The following is a 16,474-nucleotide window of genomic DNA, read 5'->3' as shown; positions in this document are numbered from 1 at the left end:
GGTAGTTAGATGGGTTGTTTGGGTCTAGCGTGGGCTTTTTCAATAGTGGGAGTACCCAGGCATATTTAAGGCTCGTAGGTACAGAACCCGTAGCAAATGAGGCGTTGATGAACTTTGTTATGAAGGGGGAGAGCACAGAGGCTGCTTCTTTGACTAAGGTGGGTGGGCAGATATCGCCCTTGCAGTTTTAAGGTTTGAGTTTAAGTATGATCTGTTCAACTTCTTTACTGTAGAGAGGTTGAAAGTTGAATTGTGGCAGTGTTGCCCACAATGGCGAAGGTAGATTCAAGGGTAAAGTATTGTTGATGAGGTTTTTTTGTATTGATTTTCTCTAGTAACATTGTAATTTTGTTTTGGAGCGCATTTTGAATATTGATGCACCATTGGGTGTCTTTTATGCATGGGTCCGGTATGGGGGCAGGAGACTCAAGTTCTTTTAGTATATTGAATAATTCCTTTGTATCTGAATTAGCTTTTGCTATACGGTCATTGTAATTATTTTCCTTAGCTTGGATAATGGCTGATTTGTAGTTGAGTGAGATTGCACTGAATATATCTTTGTTTTGGGCAGATGGGTGTTTTTTCCAATTTGATTCTGCTGCCCTTTTCTCTTTTCTGAGGGTTTTTAGGTGAGGTGTGTTCCATTTGTTTATATGGGCGTGCGGTTTAGCTTTCTGTAGTTTTAAAAGAGCAAGTGTATTGATGTCAGTTTCATTATATAACTTCACTAGGTCAGATGGGTCTTTATGTCTAGGGTTGGTTTGCGTGAGAGGGTGTAGTAGTGGTATTAGTTTTTCTAGGGTGAGGTTCCGTTTACTTCTTGGCATTGAAGCTGGTGTCTTTGCGGGGGAGGTGCGGGTGACCGATTGTTCAATGGCGAAGGTAATTAAGTGGTGGTCTGACCAAGCGCACAGTGTGTTTCCCACTAACTTAATGGAGCAATTAAGATTTGCTAGCCAGTCGAGAGTACGGCCCTTGTTGTGAGTTGGTTTATTTATATGATGTGTAAACCCCAATTCTGACATAGTGTCTTTGAGTGTGGAGGCTTTGCCATCTTTAGGATCGTCAAGACCTAGGTTAAAATCGCCTAGGACTATCTCTTGGGATTTACTTTTGGTGTTTTCGGATAGTAGCTGTGAAATATCATTTTCAAAGTTGGTTGCACCTCCTGGAGGTCGGTAGATCAGGTGCATGGTAATGGTGGTTGTGGCAGAGGTGGCAAATTTGACCGTCGGTAGTTCTGCTGATGGAAGGTGACTGTTATTCGTTATTCTTAGTTCTAGCATAGTTTTGTAAATAATAGCTACTCCACCTCATTTGCATTGATTGGAGTCTATCAGCTCGGAGGATGGAATAAATAGGGATAATGCTAAGGCTGGGCCTGATGTAGGATTTAGCCAGGTTTCTGTTAGTGCGAAGATATCTAGGTCGTTGTCGATTAGCATATCGAATATGTCCAGTGCATGGGCTTGGAGGGATCTAACATTTAATAAAAGTCCTACTTTGAGATTATTAGGTTTCGCATTGTTTGGAGAGGTGAGGCACTTAGTTTTGATTGTCGGTTTAATTGTCGGTGTGTCTGCTGTGGTCTTGTGAATGTGTTCTATTTTGTAGTTCTCATGTGTTTTAGAAGCTAAACGCAGTTGTGTTCTAGATCCTATACTCCAATTCCGTAGTGTAGTGTTGCAAGGGTTGGTAATCTTCTTAGTGGGATGGCAGTGGGGTTTTCTGTGGTTGGCTCTGTTGGTATTTTCGATGGGGGTGAGCCTTATGAGTAGTTTTAGGCTGTTAATTTTAGCTGTGGCGAGTTGTGGTGTATGTGATTGGTGATGAGTGGGGGGGTTCAGTAAAATGGGGGAGTCATATTACCACAAGGTTTTAAGAACATGGTTGGTGGGATATCTATTGAAGGAGGTAGGTTACATGACATTGCTAACTTAATACAAGGTGCAAGGTTGGGATACTGTTGGTGGTTCATGATCGAATGTTGGACCGTGATTGTGTTGTCCATTGAATTGGGTGGGCTGGAGCCGTAGGCGATATTATAGAGGCTTAAGAAAAGTAGTAGGTGGGGTGACATTCTTGCTAATCCTTATTTGTAAAGTCATTAATCCTAGCGCAGGTTACTCAATAGTAGTAAGATGGTGGCAGCATCTAAATGCGGAGTCCACACAGAGGCACAAATACCAACTTTGACTTAGTGCTGGTTTAAACAGGGGTGATGGAGTAGTGGCAGCATCAGGATGTAAAGATACCCGTGTATAATGCCTGTATTGAATTTAATACTACATACTCAATCGAGGCAGATTACTGGCGACTAATGCACAGGTGGTGAAGGTATGAAGATCGCCGTATGACCGGAAAAGACTTGCATGGATTGAAAGCTTTTTATGTCGGCAGAGAAAGAGATTGTCAGAGCGCTTGAACGCAGGTAATAGTGAAATAGTGGAGTTGCCTCAAGTGTGCATCATGGTGTAGTAAGGTTCTCTTTAGATATAGCAATGCAGGCACAAATAGGCTGTAAATAGCGGTGGACTTGCGTATTGTGGCTTGAAGAAACCAATTTCCTGGCATGCGGCATGCTGGCCATGCACGGACAGGCACTGACATGGTGTCACCTGTGCCTTGTGATGTGTGCCTTAGGGTGGGTGCTGGCTTATGCCTTCCGGCGTGGGGTTGTGGGTCAAAAACCTTTGGTGAGCGAATCAGCTGCTCACTCGATGCAGCGTCGGCATTGCTAGGCAACCGATGTAGCTTTCGGATCAGCGGCCATTTTGAGGATGTCCTCGTGGTGGGGAATGGCTGCAATCACGGCCTCAGGACGAGTAGTGGGCATAAACAGCTGTGCAGAAGAGTGCAGGTACCGGAGCTTGCTTTGAGTAGATGTTGCAAAGGTGTCTGTGCTCGGCAGCTCGTTGCGGCTTGGGCCTCTGATCCGTGTTGATGCTCGCGTTATGAGCGCGAGTCATGGGCTGGGCTCCAGCCCACCCTGCTGCTTCGATGCTTGTTGCTGGAAATGACCTTCCCACGGTGGTACCTGCCAGGTACTTGTTCCTTTGGGTGGGTGCCGGCTTATGCCTTCCGGTGTGGGGTTGTGGGTCAAAAACCTCCGGTGAGCGAATCAGCTGCTCACTCGATTCGGCGTTGCTAGGCAACCGATGTAGCTTTCGGATCGGTGGCCATTTTGAAGATGTCCTCGTGGTGGCTGTGCTGCTGAAAGTCAGACTTCACATTTGCGCAAAGCTAGCCTTTTTATGATTTTTGTTGTTGTTGTTACAGATATACTGACTCGGTTTACCTGATGAGTCTTCATCTCATGCCACATCAGAGACTAGACTCTACTTCTGAGAGCGAAATAGCTTCCTTGGCTTCCGACCAACATACTTCTTTATTCTGAACATGAAAACAGCTTCTTCATTTGAGGAGCTGGGTTAATTCTTTAAGACCTGCTCTCGTCCATTTTCTTTCAATGGCTGTCCTAACCGTTATAAATATACCTCTTTTTTTAGAAAGCTTATATGTGCATTTTCTACTTTGCGTTACAGCGTATTTACAGTTGTTGGTCAACAAGTTACTTAATCGTCTTACTCTCATGATAACCTCTTCTTTTGGTACCTGTTTCTCTTAAACCTTCTGTTACATCGTCCTTCTTGAGTTTTTTTTCATATCATTTCAGCTTAATCTCTTTTTCATGACGACACATTTCTGTCGTCAACCTTTTCTAGAGTTCGTCAATGATTCCCATAGTCGCATTCGGGCACTTTGGCAGTGGTCATCCTTCTTGGTATCTTTGTTCCATTGCCTCAACTGGACGGTGTCTTTTGAATGGCTGGCTGAGTGGAAATGTCAAACTTGTGCATGAATTCCCAGTTGTAGCTCTTCATCTGCTACTCCAATAGGACCGTGGTGAAGGGGTGGGGACTAGAGAAGAGGCACCCTCCTGCTCCTCTACGAAAACGTCCCTTTAATTTTTTTTTATTGAAATATATATATATATATTTTTCACACACATATGCAAAAAAGATTTCCCAGTGGAGAGAAATTCTGCAGCCAAACAACTGGCTGTGGATTTTCATTGTAGAATTCAGAGGTTTGTACATTTCACCATGGCCAGGCAGTAACAAATGTGTTTTGGATGGCTTTTCTAGTTCTCTATACCGCCTCAATTCATATATGCAGTAATCTTGGGCGGCATGACCACTTGTTTTGTAAGGGTGCATTTATCCCCAAAGGTTTTATCTCGAACTCCCATCAGCATCCTTCAGCCAAGAAGAGGAGACTGCAAAGCAGACCACCATTGGAAGCCCCTCAACCAAGCCTATGACCGTGTACATCTGTCATGAGAAAATTAGCACATTTTATTAGTATAATCCTTGACTCCTTCGGAGAGACAGGTGTAATGTAGATAAAATTGTTGTATACTAAATTTGGACAGGCTTTCTTTTGTTCTCCAGCATGGGGTCTGGCATGGATTCACATGCTCATGAATATTCCCCGTCGTCAGGCTGGGAATCCTCGGTAAAGAAAAAACCAGTATCAGTTTCGTTTCTGATCTGTCTTTCGTAGTAATAACCAATCACTGGTCTCTGCGTCATACTGACCACAGCCAATGACTGCCCTCTACCTAAGCACCGCCTCTGGCAGCCATCTTCAGATTTTTACCGCACGTTCATGTGTTGGGATCCTCGTGCTATTGCTCTCGAGCGTTAGTGCTATTTTTTTGCGCTTTTTACAAAAAACTTCGATTCTTTCGGTCAAAAGAGCCTCAAGCTCCACCGATCCTACATCCGATCAACGGGGACCCGTGTCGGATTCATCTGTGCCCCTCAAGGGTGAAGATTTCGTCGAGCTACACTTCGGAGGACTCCAGAAGCTTCTCAGGCCCTGTCTCGGAGATGGCCCAGGAGAAGGGAAGCTCGACGCCCGGAAAGCTGTTCAGGGTCTGCCCTGGATGCCAGCTGCAGAACGTCTTCAAGGAGGACGAACACTCTTTCTGCCTTTACTGCCTTCATGAGGACAAGACGCACGTGGAGAAGGACTGTGCGTTTTGCGGCAACATGTCGGAACGGACCATGAAGGACCGCCATCAACGTCTCGCCAACTGGCTGGAGGGTAAGAGCCCGTCTGGCGAGAAGAAGAAGAAATCCGAGCGGTCTTCTAAGACCTTTGAGGGCGCCCCGGCGACGGGGGCCCAACATAAGGCCAAGCACCGCGAGTCCGCTGGCACCGGGAGCGCCGAACGGTCGGGCTCTACGGGCGCCAGGCAGGGCGCACCCTCCCCGGCACCATCAACCACGAGCCAACGCTCTGGGTCGGGTAAGAGGAAGGCCGAGCACCCGGCGAAGCTCCTGGAGAGGCCCCGGTAGAGCTCTAAGGCAGAGGAGGAGCGTGGCAGTGCCCCCTCCCTCAAGGATAAGGCGGTGAGCGCACCTAAGGTGGTGAAGGCCTTGATCCATCCGACCAAGCCCTCTATCGAAAAGGTCGCGGCGGCCCTGGCTCAGCCTGTGGTGGCTGCACCAGTGGTGGCGACCTCAGGGCCCAGAATCTCCCTGCCTCCTCGGAGGGAGTCTTCCTTTGTGCCCATCGATAGGACCCCGTGAAACCCTCCGTGGGGAAGAAGAAGGGGGGGCAGGGCGTCGTCGTAGAGTCGGCCTCAACCTCAGAAGAGGAGCTGATCGAGGTCTTAAGCCACGGCCTAGGCGTGGAAGAAGGCCAGCCCGTCGGAATGGACCCCGACGCAGGTGACGACGACATCGTCGAGGATACCGACGGGGCCCCTGCTCGCCCGTCGGATTCCCCTCTGCCAGCGCCGCAAGACAACTCGGCGGCCATTTTGTTGGCCATACAGTCCTTATGCTCCGAGATAAGGACGAGGCTACCGTTACCGACGGAGGAACCTCTCCCGTCGGGGGATCCAGAACCGGGACCTTCTGGTGTTCCCCCTACCAAGAAAAGAAGGATCCATCCACCACCTCCTTTTCAACCGTCGCGCCCCTTCCAGCCCTCCTCCCCGTCCACCCGAGGGGATGATACGGGGACTGACACGGCAGCGACGGGTACGGACGACGAGGCATACGACGAGGATTTTCCGTCGTCGCCTCCCACCAGGGCCTCTCCGCCCGACGAGATCGGATCTTTCCACTCCATGATCTCCAGGGCTTCCGAGCTTTTCCAACTCTGCCCTGAGGAGAAGAAAAAGGAAGGCTTCCTTTATCAGCGGCGCGAGGCCAAGAGGAATACGGTCCTCGCAGTGCCTCTGTTGGACGACATTTGGGATGAGGGCCTTTCCCTCCTCAAGAACCCTTCCACGACGCCAGCTAGAAGAGACCGGTACGAGAAAAAGTACCGGGTCCCGGACACGGCCCCCCTATGCCTCCGGGCGCAGCCTACCCCGGACTCCGTCGTCTCCGCGGCAGCCAGGAAGAAAGCGGGGGGGGGTGCGGCCTCCACATCGACTTCCCCGCCGGACGGCGAGGGAAAGAAATTGGATACTATGGGGCGTAGAGTCATCTCGTCGGCAGCGACGACGATTAAAGCGGCCAACGCCTTGGCTATCGTGGCCCGCTACGACAGGGAGCTCTGGTACAAGATGGCTCCCCTGCTGGATTTTCTGCCGGACGACAAGAGGGCGGAGGCCCTTGAGATCCTGCAGGAAGGTGAGGTGGCCTCGGACCACGCCATCACCGTGGCGACGGACATCGCCGACACTGGATTCCGCCAGCTGGGCAACGGTGTTTGCCTTCGACGTCGTGGATGGCTCAAAGCTACGGACTTCCGGCAGGACGTCCAGACCAGAGTCCTGGACATGCCCTTCGACGGGAACAACCTGTTTGGGAAGACAGTGGACGATTCCCTTCAGGCCATCAAGGCGGATACTGAGACGGCCCGGGCCCTTGGAGTCCTGCAACGACGGACGCCCTTTCGGAGCGGCGGAGGCAAGGGCGCCTCCAAAGGTTCCGGCGGCGGTTTCGCTTCCTACCGTCAAGCGGCCCGCTCGTCGTCGCAAGAGGCCTACAGAGGACGAGGCAAGTCTAGCGGACCCCGCCGTCGCCGCCAAGGAGGTCAAGGCGGCAAGGCCGCGTCCAAGCAGGATTGAACCGGCCTTGGGGTCGGGCCCCCACCGAAGCACCCCGGTGGGAGGCCGGCTGGCGGGCTTCGTCAGCGTGTGGGAGTCCATCTCCACCGACGGTTGGGTGCTGGACGCCCTGGCCCGGGGCCACGCGCTCGAGTTTCAAAGAAGGTGCCCGCGCGTCCCCCCCGTGGCCAGGAAAGAACTTCACGTCCCTCAACTTCTCCTGGAGGTAAAGGCGATGCTCAGAAAGGGCGCCATCGAACTCGTCCCAAAGAGGCTTCGGGGCTCCGGAGTCTACTCGAGATACTTCCTCGTGAAGAAGAAGACGGGAGGATGGCGCCCCATCCTGGACCTGCGACGTCTGAACAAGTTCATCAAGGCGCAGAAGTTCCGGATGGTCACCCTCCAGCACGTCCTGGGTCAGCTGGAGGAAGGAGACTTCCTATCGTCGTTGGATTTGGAGGATGCCTACTTCCACATTCCCATCCTAAAGGGGCACCGCAAATTCCTCAGATTCGTGGTCCAAGGGCGTCATTACCAGTTCAAAGCCCTTCCCTTCGGACTACGGTCGGCACCCAGGGTATTCACCAAGTGCCTTGCACCGGTGGCGGCGCAGCTGCGCCGCGAGGGGATCCACGTCTACCCCTACCTGGACGACTGGCTCATCCGCGCCAAGACGAGGGAGCTCGCCGTGGTCCACACGGCAAGGACCGTCCAACTCCTCACGGACCTGGGATTCTCCGTGAACTACGCCAAATCCCACCTGGTGCCCGCGCAAGTCGCACTGTTTCTGGGAGCGAGGCTCGACACAGTGTCCCTTCTGGCCTCCCCGTCGGAGGAGAGGACCAGGACCATCTTGGGCAAGGTGCAACGGATGTTGGTGGCCGACGCGGCCAAAGTGAGGTCCATCAAGTCCCTCCTCGGGATGATGTCTTCCTGCATCTACCTCATTCCCATGTGCAGGCTCCGGATGCGCCCGTTGCAAGAATTCCTGGATGCGCGCTGGATCCAGACGACGGGCAGCTTCGAGGAAAGGATCAAGCTCGACGAGAGTTTCCGACAAGCGATACGGTGGTGGGGCACCCGCGCGCATCTGACGGCGGGCATGGACTTCCAGACCCCAGCCCACCAGGAGACTGTGACCACGGATGCCTCCCTGGAAGGGTGGGGAGCGCACACCGAAAATCTGCACGCAAGGGGACTCTGGCTCCCGACGGAGAAGTCCCTACATATCAACGTCCTGGAGCTCCGTGCAGTGTTTTGGGCCCTCAGGTCCTTCCTTCCGTCCCTCAAGGGCAAGGTGGTGAGGATCTTCACCGACAACACCACCACCATGTTTTACATCAGGAAACAGGGCGGAACCAGGTCCCCAGCGCTGTCCAAGGAGGCGCAGGACCTGTGGCATTGGGCCGTCGCCCAAGGGATTTTTCTGGTGCCGTTTCATCTGGCAGGGATAAAAAACACCATCGCCGACTCACTCAGCAGGGAGCTGCGCTCGTGCCACGAGTGGGAACTACGGCAGGATCTGGTGGATCGCCTCTTCCGACGGTGAGGCACACCCCAGATCGACCTGTTCGCGACGGCGACGAACACCAAGTGCCGGAGGTTCGCCAGCAGGTTTCCCCAGACGAGGAGCATGGGCGATGCTTTCTCGTTCCCCTGGGAGGGCCTGTTCCTCTACGCGTTCCCTCCCTTGCCTCTGCTAATCCGGCTCGTCAACCAGCTCAAGAGGTCACGGTGCAGGATGATCCTCGTCGCACCTGCGTGGCCGAGGCAGATATGGTTCCCGGACCTTCTGGACTTGTCAGCGTCCCCGCCGATCAAGCTGCCGGCGGACGCGGATCTACTCTCCAGGGAAGGAGGCGCCATCCTCCACCACGACCCGAAGTCGCTGAACTTGCAGGCCTGGCTCCTGCAGCACTAGAGTTTGGAGGATACGACATACCGGCCGATTGCAGAGAGGTTCTTGCAAAGGCCAGGGCGTCCTCGACTCTTAAATGCTACGGACACAAATGGAAGAGGTTCTCTGTCTGGTGCCACGTACAGAAGATTAACCCTCTACGGATTACGGCTCCCCAAGTACTGCCGTACCTGCTGACGCTGGCCAAAGCTGGTCTGGCACATGCGTCCATCAAGATTCATCTTGCTGTGATCTCCCGATACACCAGAACCACGGGCCGGACGTCCTTGTGGTCTCATCGTCTGGTGAAAGAGTTCATGAAGGGACTGTTCAGATCGTTCCCGCCGGTGAAGGCTCCGGCCCCGGCGTGGGAGCTCAACGTGGTGCTGACCAAGCTCATGGGACCTCCGTTCGAGCCTCTGCACTCGGCCCCGTTGAAGTTTCTATCGTGGAAAACAGCTTTTCTTGTGGCCATCACCTCCGCACGACGAGTGGGAGAGATCCAGGCCCTTTCCTGCAAGGCCCCGTACTTGACTTTCCACGACACGAGGGTAGTGCTCAGGACGCACCCCTCCTTCATGCCCAAGGTACCGTCGGACTTCCATCTCAACGAACCCTTGGTGTTACCTGTGTTCTTCCCGTCGCCTTCGTCGCCGGCTGAGAGGACTTTGCACTCGCTGGATGTAGCTAGAGCGCTGAAGTTCTACGTGGACCGCACGAAGGGTTTTCGGAAGACGTCACAACTCTTTGTGAACTTTGGACCTGTCAATCAGGGGAAGGCTCTCTCGAAGGCTTCCATCTCCAGATGGCTCTCCGGCTGTATCATGTGCTGTCACCGGTTGGCAAACCGACCGCTGCCTGGCCGTCCGAGAGCCCATTCCACCAGAGCGATCGCAGCTACCACGGCGTTCCTATCTGGTGTGCCCCTGCTGGACATATGCAGGGCTGCTACGTGGAGGTCGACGCACACCTTCACGAAATTCTACTGCGTCGACCGGGATTCCAGGGAGGAGTCCAGGGTCGGCCAAGCAGTGCTGCGCAACCTGTTCGCCTGAGGTGAGCCTGGTGAGGAGGTAAGATGCTTAATGTTGAGTTGATGTGATGCTTAATGTTGAGCCTTTGCCACCTCCCGTGGTTGTGCATGTGTGTACTGCTATGTATTCTTTATTCATGAGCATGTGAATCCATGCCAGACCCCATGCTGGAGAAGGAACAAGTTACTTACCTGTAACTGTTGTTCTCCAGCATGGGTCTGGCATGGATTCACATGCGAACCCTCCCGCCTACCCCTCTGCGGCTCTTCACTTGGTCATACTGCCACTTCACGTGCTTCCAAATCTGAAGATGGCTGCCAGAGGCGGTGCTTAGGTAGAGGGCAGTCATTGGCTGTGGTCAGTATGACGCAGAGACCAGCGATTGGTTATTACTACGAAAGACAGATCAGAAACTAAACTGATACTGGTTTTTTCTTTACCGAGGATTCCCAGCCTGACGACGGGGAATATTCATGAGCATGTGAATCCATGCCAGACCCATGCTGGAGAACAACCGTTACAGGTAAGTAACTTGTTCCTTCACATAGAGTATTTCTGATTGACCCTGTATCTCTGGCATGTTCAGATCATATTGCAAATGAGTTGTAACGATTGTTAAACAAATTGTAACTATTTTCTTTCAGATCAAATATCCGGGATCTGATTTGGATACAACCATTCCTACGCACTCCTTCTGCCGCCAAATCAGTGCCGATGAATTTGAATACCAAAAGGTGAACAACGCTCAAGAACCACTTGCAACATTGCTTGAGGAAATTATAATGAACAAAAAATTATCAACTAAGGACAAAAAGAAAAAACTAAAGCAGGTAAATTGAATGGGGGTTGCCTAACCTCTCAGCATAAAGGAGGGGAGGGGGCGCGAAAACACTGATTGGCTGATGCATTATTGAAAAAAATTTTACTTTCATTATAAACCAAAGAAAAGTGTAATACTAGACAGTGCCATTAGAGTGCAGGAAATGTGCAAAGGCTGGATGATTGTTGTTTGCCTCATAGCTCTGTCATTTCAGAGATAAATATGACAAATGTATATGTGAGCAATTCATAGATAAAGAGCACAGACAACATAAGGTTGGAATTGTGGGATAAGGAAAACTGTTACTTTGGCATGTGTAGCCATTTTGGGGAAGAAATGACTAGACAAGCAGCTCCTCGGAAAAGGTGCTCAATGTGGATTCCAAAGTAGACCAAGCACCCAAAAAAATAATAATCCTGCATTAGTTGTGGGCGCACATAGCACGAATTAGGAACATCGCCTAGTGTGAAGACGGAAAAATTCAAAAAGTGGGAAGGGCGAATCACGCTCAGGATGTTGTTTCTAAGCATTTAGTAATCATCAAGATAGTTCAAATGGTATACAAATGACCAGTCAATCTGCTGGGGTGTAGGATTTATTAAATGGTGTGCACAGCCGACACGTGTTTCGACGTCTTGGTCATTCTCAAGGCTACCTAACAAGTAACATAAAAGGATTACATTCAGAGGCAAAGTTAGGGGAAAACATTGCACCAAATAACGCATTGAGACAATAAGAAAACATATCGGGTGGATAACATAATGATGGAAGTATAGGTAAAACAAACCAAACACACCACATTTCAGGTCAGAAGCAGGGAAGGAAACAGACGAATCAAATAATTAAAAAAAAGAAACAATGTTTGGAACTTCGACATTCTTGGTGAATCATCACATCCTGATGATCAGTATATAATCTGCACTGTTAGCCAAAACTATTTCCCATTTGATGGAAATAATTATCAATTCCCATCAAATGGGAAATCATTTTGGCTAACAGTGCAGAATCCTACACACCAGCAGATTGACTTGTCATTCGTATACCATTTGAACTATCTTATAACTAAATGCTTAGAAACAACATCCTGAGCGCGATTCCCCCTTTCCAATTTTTTTATTTTTCTTCACAATTTTCAAACTCCAGTGGGTGGTGTTTGGGGAATAGGGTGTTCGCTGCCGGCCCAGAACGCTAACACTTTTCAAATCTAAAGTGGTCATTAACGCACAGATTCTATATCGAACCCACAGAGTTTATATGTTTTCCTAGTGTGAAGAGGGTTTGTCAGAAACTACTCGGGTGAGGGGTTCTAGGAAACCAACTTAGTGGTCAAGCAAAGTTTATGCTGAAATCTAATCACTCTCATTGGCAGAGTGGCAGAACAGTAACACTTAGAAGCTGGAGGAGAGGGCTTGGTGTGAATTTCAGATAACAATTGCCAAGGCTGGTAAGTGTCAGAGGCCCACGCAGGAAAATATCAATTCTGCTTGGTTAGCAGGCTGCATAAGGATAAAGACTCTACTATGGTAAGTACATCACCATAAAACCTATATGCACTCAGTTCGGTAACCGAAAATGAGTGCCATCCCACTTTCATTATTAACACAGTTCGCTAGGCATATATGCTGGAGAGTTCATAAAGTGGGAGATGGATATTCTTTACATTAAAAGCGTTTAATCTTACAGGACACTCAGAACACTTGGAACAATTCTTATATCCAGCACTACGCTTCCCAGTTTGCTACCAGCGAGTAACCCTAGTTACACAAGTAAATAGGGTGTTTCACACACGCACAGCTACGGCTCCACTAATAGTGCACAGCAAGTGACTTGAAAGCCAGTAACTGTAGTATTCAAATTGTAAGATGTCCAAAGTCTGTTTCCCGCAAAGGAAAATGTAAAGTAACAATCCTTCAGTCCTGACAGACTCTAGGAAGGACTTCTGACCCAGAGTCCCCCTGCCTTTGGCCTGATTACCTAGCTTTTCTAAGAGGTAATCTTCATGACCTCTGTATTTCAATGGGGTTAGGGCCCTTAAATCGACAAAAGAAATCAGAGACCCCAACCAGGACTTGTGTACAATAGCAGGCCACAGGAAATCATGGGGGACAAGCCTCAACATTGGTTTGAATGCAGAAGACTACCTGGTTCAAGGCTTCCTTCAGGCTCCATAGAGACCCAACAGAGTTGGAAGACTCCTTGCATTCAGATTCTAGAAGGTCCACTTGGGAGCAGCAGATGTGGAGACCAGGCAAGCTTTCGGGAGCAGAGCGGATAGACCTCGGTCCAAGTCAGGCTTTTTCTCTTTCTGAGGAACAGCAGGCTGGCATGGTGCCAGAAGAGCAGAGGGATGCCAGCCACATTTCCATAACAAAGGATAGGTGTCCATGCAGCAGCGCAGGGCAGTAGCAGACTTCTGACTTCAAAGGGGTGAGAAAAGCAGTGTCGGACTGCCGACAAGATGTCTCCCACTAGTCCTGTGGATGGAGGAATTTGGTTCGGGGCTCCCCAGTCAAGATGAATGCAGAGCTTTGCAACAAAGTGATTGGTTAAGCCAATCTTACTAACAGCATTTTTCCGGTTGGTCTCTGGCTGTCCTTGGGCTTATGTTGCTTGAATACTGGTGTTGCCCATTTAAATGTCTATCAATCTTCTGCTTTTATCCCAATTTCAAGTTGGGGTACACCCCAGCCCTCCAATGGAAGAGACCTGCAACATTCAAAGGTATAGGGGATGTCCAGTCACAATCTGCCCTGCAACAGGACACAATGTTGATAGGGACCAGAAACTCCAAATTCCCAGTTCAGACCCACAAAGCTTTGCAAAGGTGCATGGCAATATGAGGCTATTTCTGATTAAGGGCAGGAACAAGGACCACAAATATGGAACAAAGCTCCTGCCACAAGGAGCAGCCATTTTGAAGAGGTGCCATTTGAGAGTGATAGAAAGAGTGAATGAGTCCGCTTTGGACTAGCATGCGCCACTAACGCCATCTGGCAGCTGTAAAGGGGAGCTGTGCATGTTAATGGTTTCCCTTTGTATCTGTCCCAGTTAGGGTGGTGAGGGACGGTTACTACATAGTCCAATATGGAATAAAAATAGAATTGCGTAGGTATTGTGATGAGATGTTACTTGGACTCGTTTTTACATCCTATTGGGTTTTGTGAACCTTTTGAGTAGCTTGTGCGTGCAAACAGTAACTTGCCTATAGTTGTGTGCACTGGGCTGCGTTTGAGCATTCTGGTGACTTTGTGCCATGTTATGGTCCTGCAATACCTAGAATAAGTCATCCTATCTGATCCTAGGAAATCCGATAGTGTGTGTGGCATTTGTTGTGCTTGCGGTGTTGTGTAGCCTATAGTATGCGTCAACGTGCACTTTCGCAATACCGAACCCTGGAGCCCAGAAGTTCCCTGCTTCTCTGCTGCCTGTCATGTGTGAGGGGATATTCTAGTTGTTTGTTCTGGAATAAGCCCTTTTTGAAGCTTGGATGATCTACTGTCTAATAGGAGCTTAAACAATTTGTTAATGCATGCAGCAGTATTTATTGTTCTGTGATTTTAATACTTTTACTCACCCTGGCAAATGGTGTGAATAAGTGGACAGGTTTTTGGCAATATCTATCCAATGGTACAAGTACCTCTCCCTACAACAGCAACATCGCGGAAATGTGATAAAAAGTGGAAGATATGCAAGCATATTTGGCAAATGATAGCGTTAATTGCCCCATTGTATGAATACTGTAGCAAACGCACCCCAGTCCGAGGGGGGGGGCGGCGTACATCACCAGTAACAGCCCACCAGCCCGAGCTAAGTGAGGACCTCGTAAGGGCTACGGGCCGTTACCGGTCTGTAGCCCCCCCCCACCCCACAAAAAAAAAACCTGTCTGTGGTATGATCGCTTAGTCCCTTTTTCATTACTATGGCTGCGTGCAGGAGGAGGGCCGTGATTAGAGAACAAAGCTCCAGTCCAGCAGGTAAGTGGAAGAGGATTGGGGGGACTTGGGTAGGCAACAGGCGAGAGGCTCTGTTGCTTCCCCACAAACAAGATGGCGCAACGCGGTGAAGGGTCTCGGGTGCCTGGATGGATACAGCAGGCGGTGTTAGCGCCCGCTGTTCCTTCCACCTGATTGGCTGAGGGCCCTTCCCCAGGTGCAAATTGATTATATGAATGCATTGCCTGGTATGCCAGCACTACCCATCATGTGCTGTTTGGAGCGGAGCGTATAATGAGATAACTTTGCATATGATGATCTTACCCTGGCATATAATGCAAATGGTTGTTTCTGTCCATACAATCCAAAACCTCTAAACATAGAAACCGTTTCAACATGCAAACGCCAAAGCTATTGACTTTGCTCATGCTTGTTTTTCCTCAACTCGCGATTTACCCTAGGGATCTGGTTTAAGATGGGCTCGTCTTACTTGTGTGTAGGCATGTACCATGCCACCTATTTCTTCGAAGCTGTAATATTACCAGTTCAATGTTTCTAACGTAACCTTTTCTCCAGTTTCAGAAATCCTACCCTGAAGTGTACAGGAAGCGGCTTCCAACTCCAGAATGCGAGGCAGCACTTTTCCCTGAAAAAGCCAAGTTGAAACCACAGCTGATGTTTTTTACACTGAAAAATCCTTTCCAACCCTTTCATAGAACTAGAAGTTTTCGAATGTAGTTGCTCTGAAAAACGGAACTCTGAGTGTTAACCAGACCCTGGGCATCATAGGGATGTGGGGAGTACCTGGACCCAGGCATCAGTTGACTACTTAACGACTTTGTGCAACGTTAACAACGAACCATTGTCAGTATTTTTATATTTAAATATCAAATTATTATTTTTTTAGCATTATGTACAGTTTTAATTGTAAAAAAAGAAAATGAAGCGGGAGAATTACTTGAATAAGCCGTTTTACGTTTGTGCCTTAATGTGTGTGAAATTTCATCGACTGGAAACTGTTTTTATATTTCAATATGTGTTGTGTTGGTAACTGCTTAGCTATAGTATTACTTCAATGAATTCCATTCAACTGATTACACTGGATATGTTGCATTCCAACCAAGTGATTATTCCTTGCAAAATACTTGGATGAATTTGAAACACTGGATGTCTTTACTTCTGATAAAAATGAATGTGTCTTTTGTACAGTGCATTTGTGTGCTCCTATTTTTACTGTAGGCTTTTAAAATGTAGAGATTGCATATTAAATAACATACAAAACAATGTAAATGGATGCTGTCCCAAAATGTAACTATTTTAATGTTTAATGTAGTCTGTTTCCATTGTATGCATGCAGCCCATTACTCTGACGAAGCTAAAGCTCAAGAGCCCCATATTATGTCTGTGTCCCGACCGCATCTTCTGATGCTCGAGGATCTTCTGCTTTATAAGGCGCTAGCAGCGCTGCTCACCTACATTTTGCCAAAAGTTCTGCTTAACTGTTCCGTGGGCCAGATGCAGATTTGCCCTTAAACAGGACCTTACAGTCTACTGGTGCTCCTCCAATATGAGGAAGTTGCTACTCAAAACTGTAGTCTTCTAGCCCTACACAAGCACATATATAGTGTGTCGCTGTGTTGGAACATCTCCCAACTCTGAGCAGTTGTCAGACTCGGGAACAGGATGGAATGTTTCACAACCTTCACTCTTTTTTGC

General features: G+C 49.2%; 1 protein-coding gene across 2 annotated transcripts in view; it reads left to right on the top strand.

Moving 5' to 3' along the window:
* DEPDC1B (DEP domain containing 1B) overlaps positions 1 to 16,042 on the top strand; it is a 479,942-nt gene extending 463,900 nt beyond the window's left edge. Inside the window, exons 10-11 of one of the 2 annotated variants that reach the window (XM_069627327.1) lie at positions 10,651 to 10,836; positions 15,335 to 16,042. In XM_069627327.1, the coding sequence (XP_069483428.1) occupies positions 10,651 to 10,836; positions 15,335 to 15,496 (348 nt within the window). In that variant the 3' untranslated portion in view covers positions 15,497 to 16,042. The remainder of the gene's footprint in view (positions 1 to 10,650; positions 10,837 to 15,334) is intronic. The other variant, XM_069627326.1, reaches the window with a different exon arrangement.
* The last annotated feature ends 432 nt before the right edge of the window (positions 16,043 to 16,474 follow it).

Source organism: Ambystoma mexicanum, chromosome 6p (assembly GCF_040938575.1).
Source record: "Ambystoma mexicanum isolate Mex_15411 chromosome 6p, UKY_AmexF1_1, whole genome shotgun sequence".
NCBI lineage: Eukaryota > Metazoa > Chordata > Amphibia > Caudata > Ambystomatidae > Ambystoma > Ambystoma mexicanum.
The sequence above is the reverse complement of the archived record's forward strand: the minus strand, read 5'-3'. Positions and strand labels throughout refer to the sequence as shown.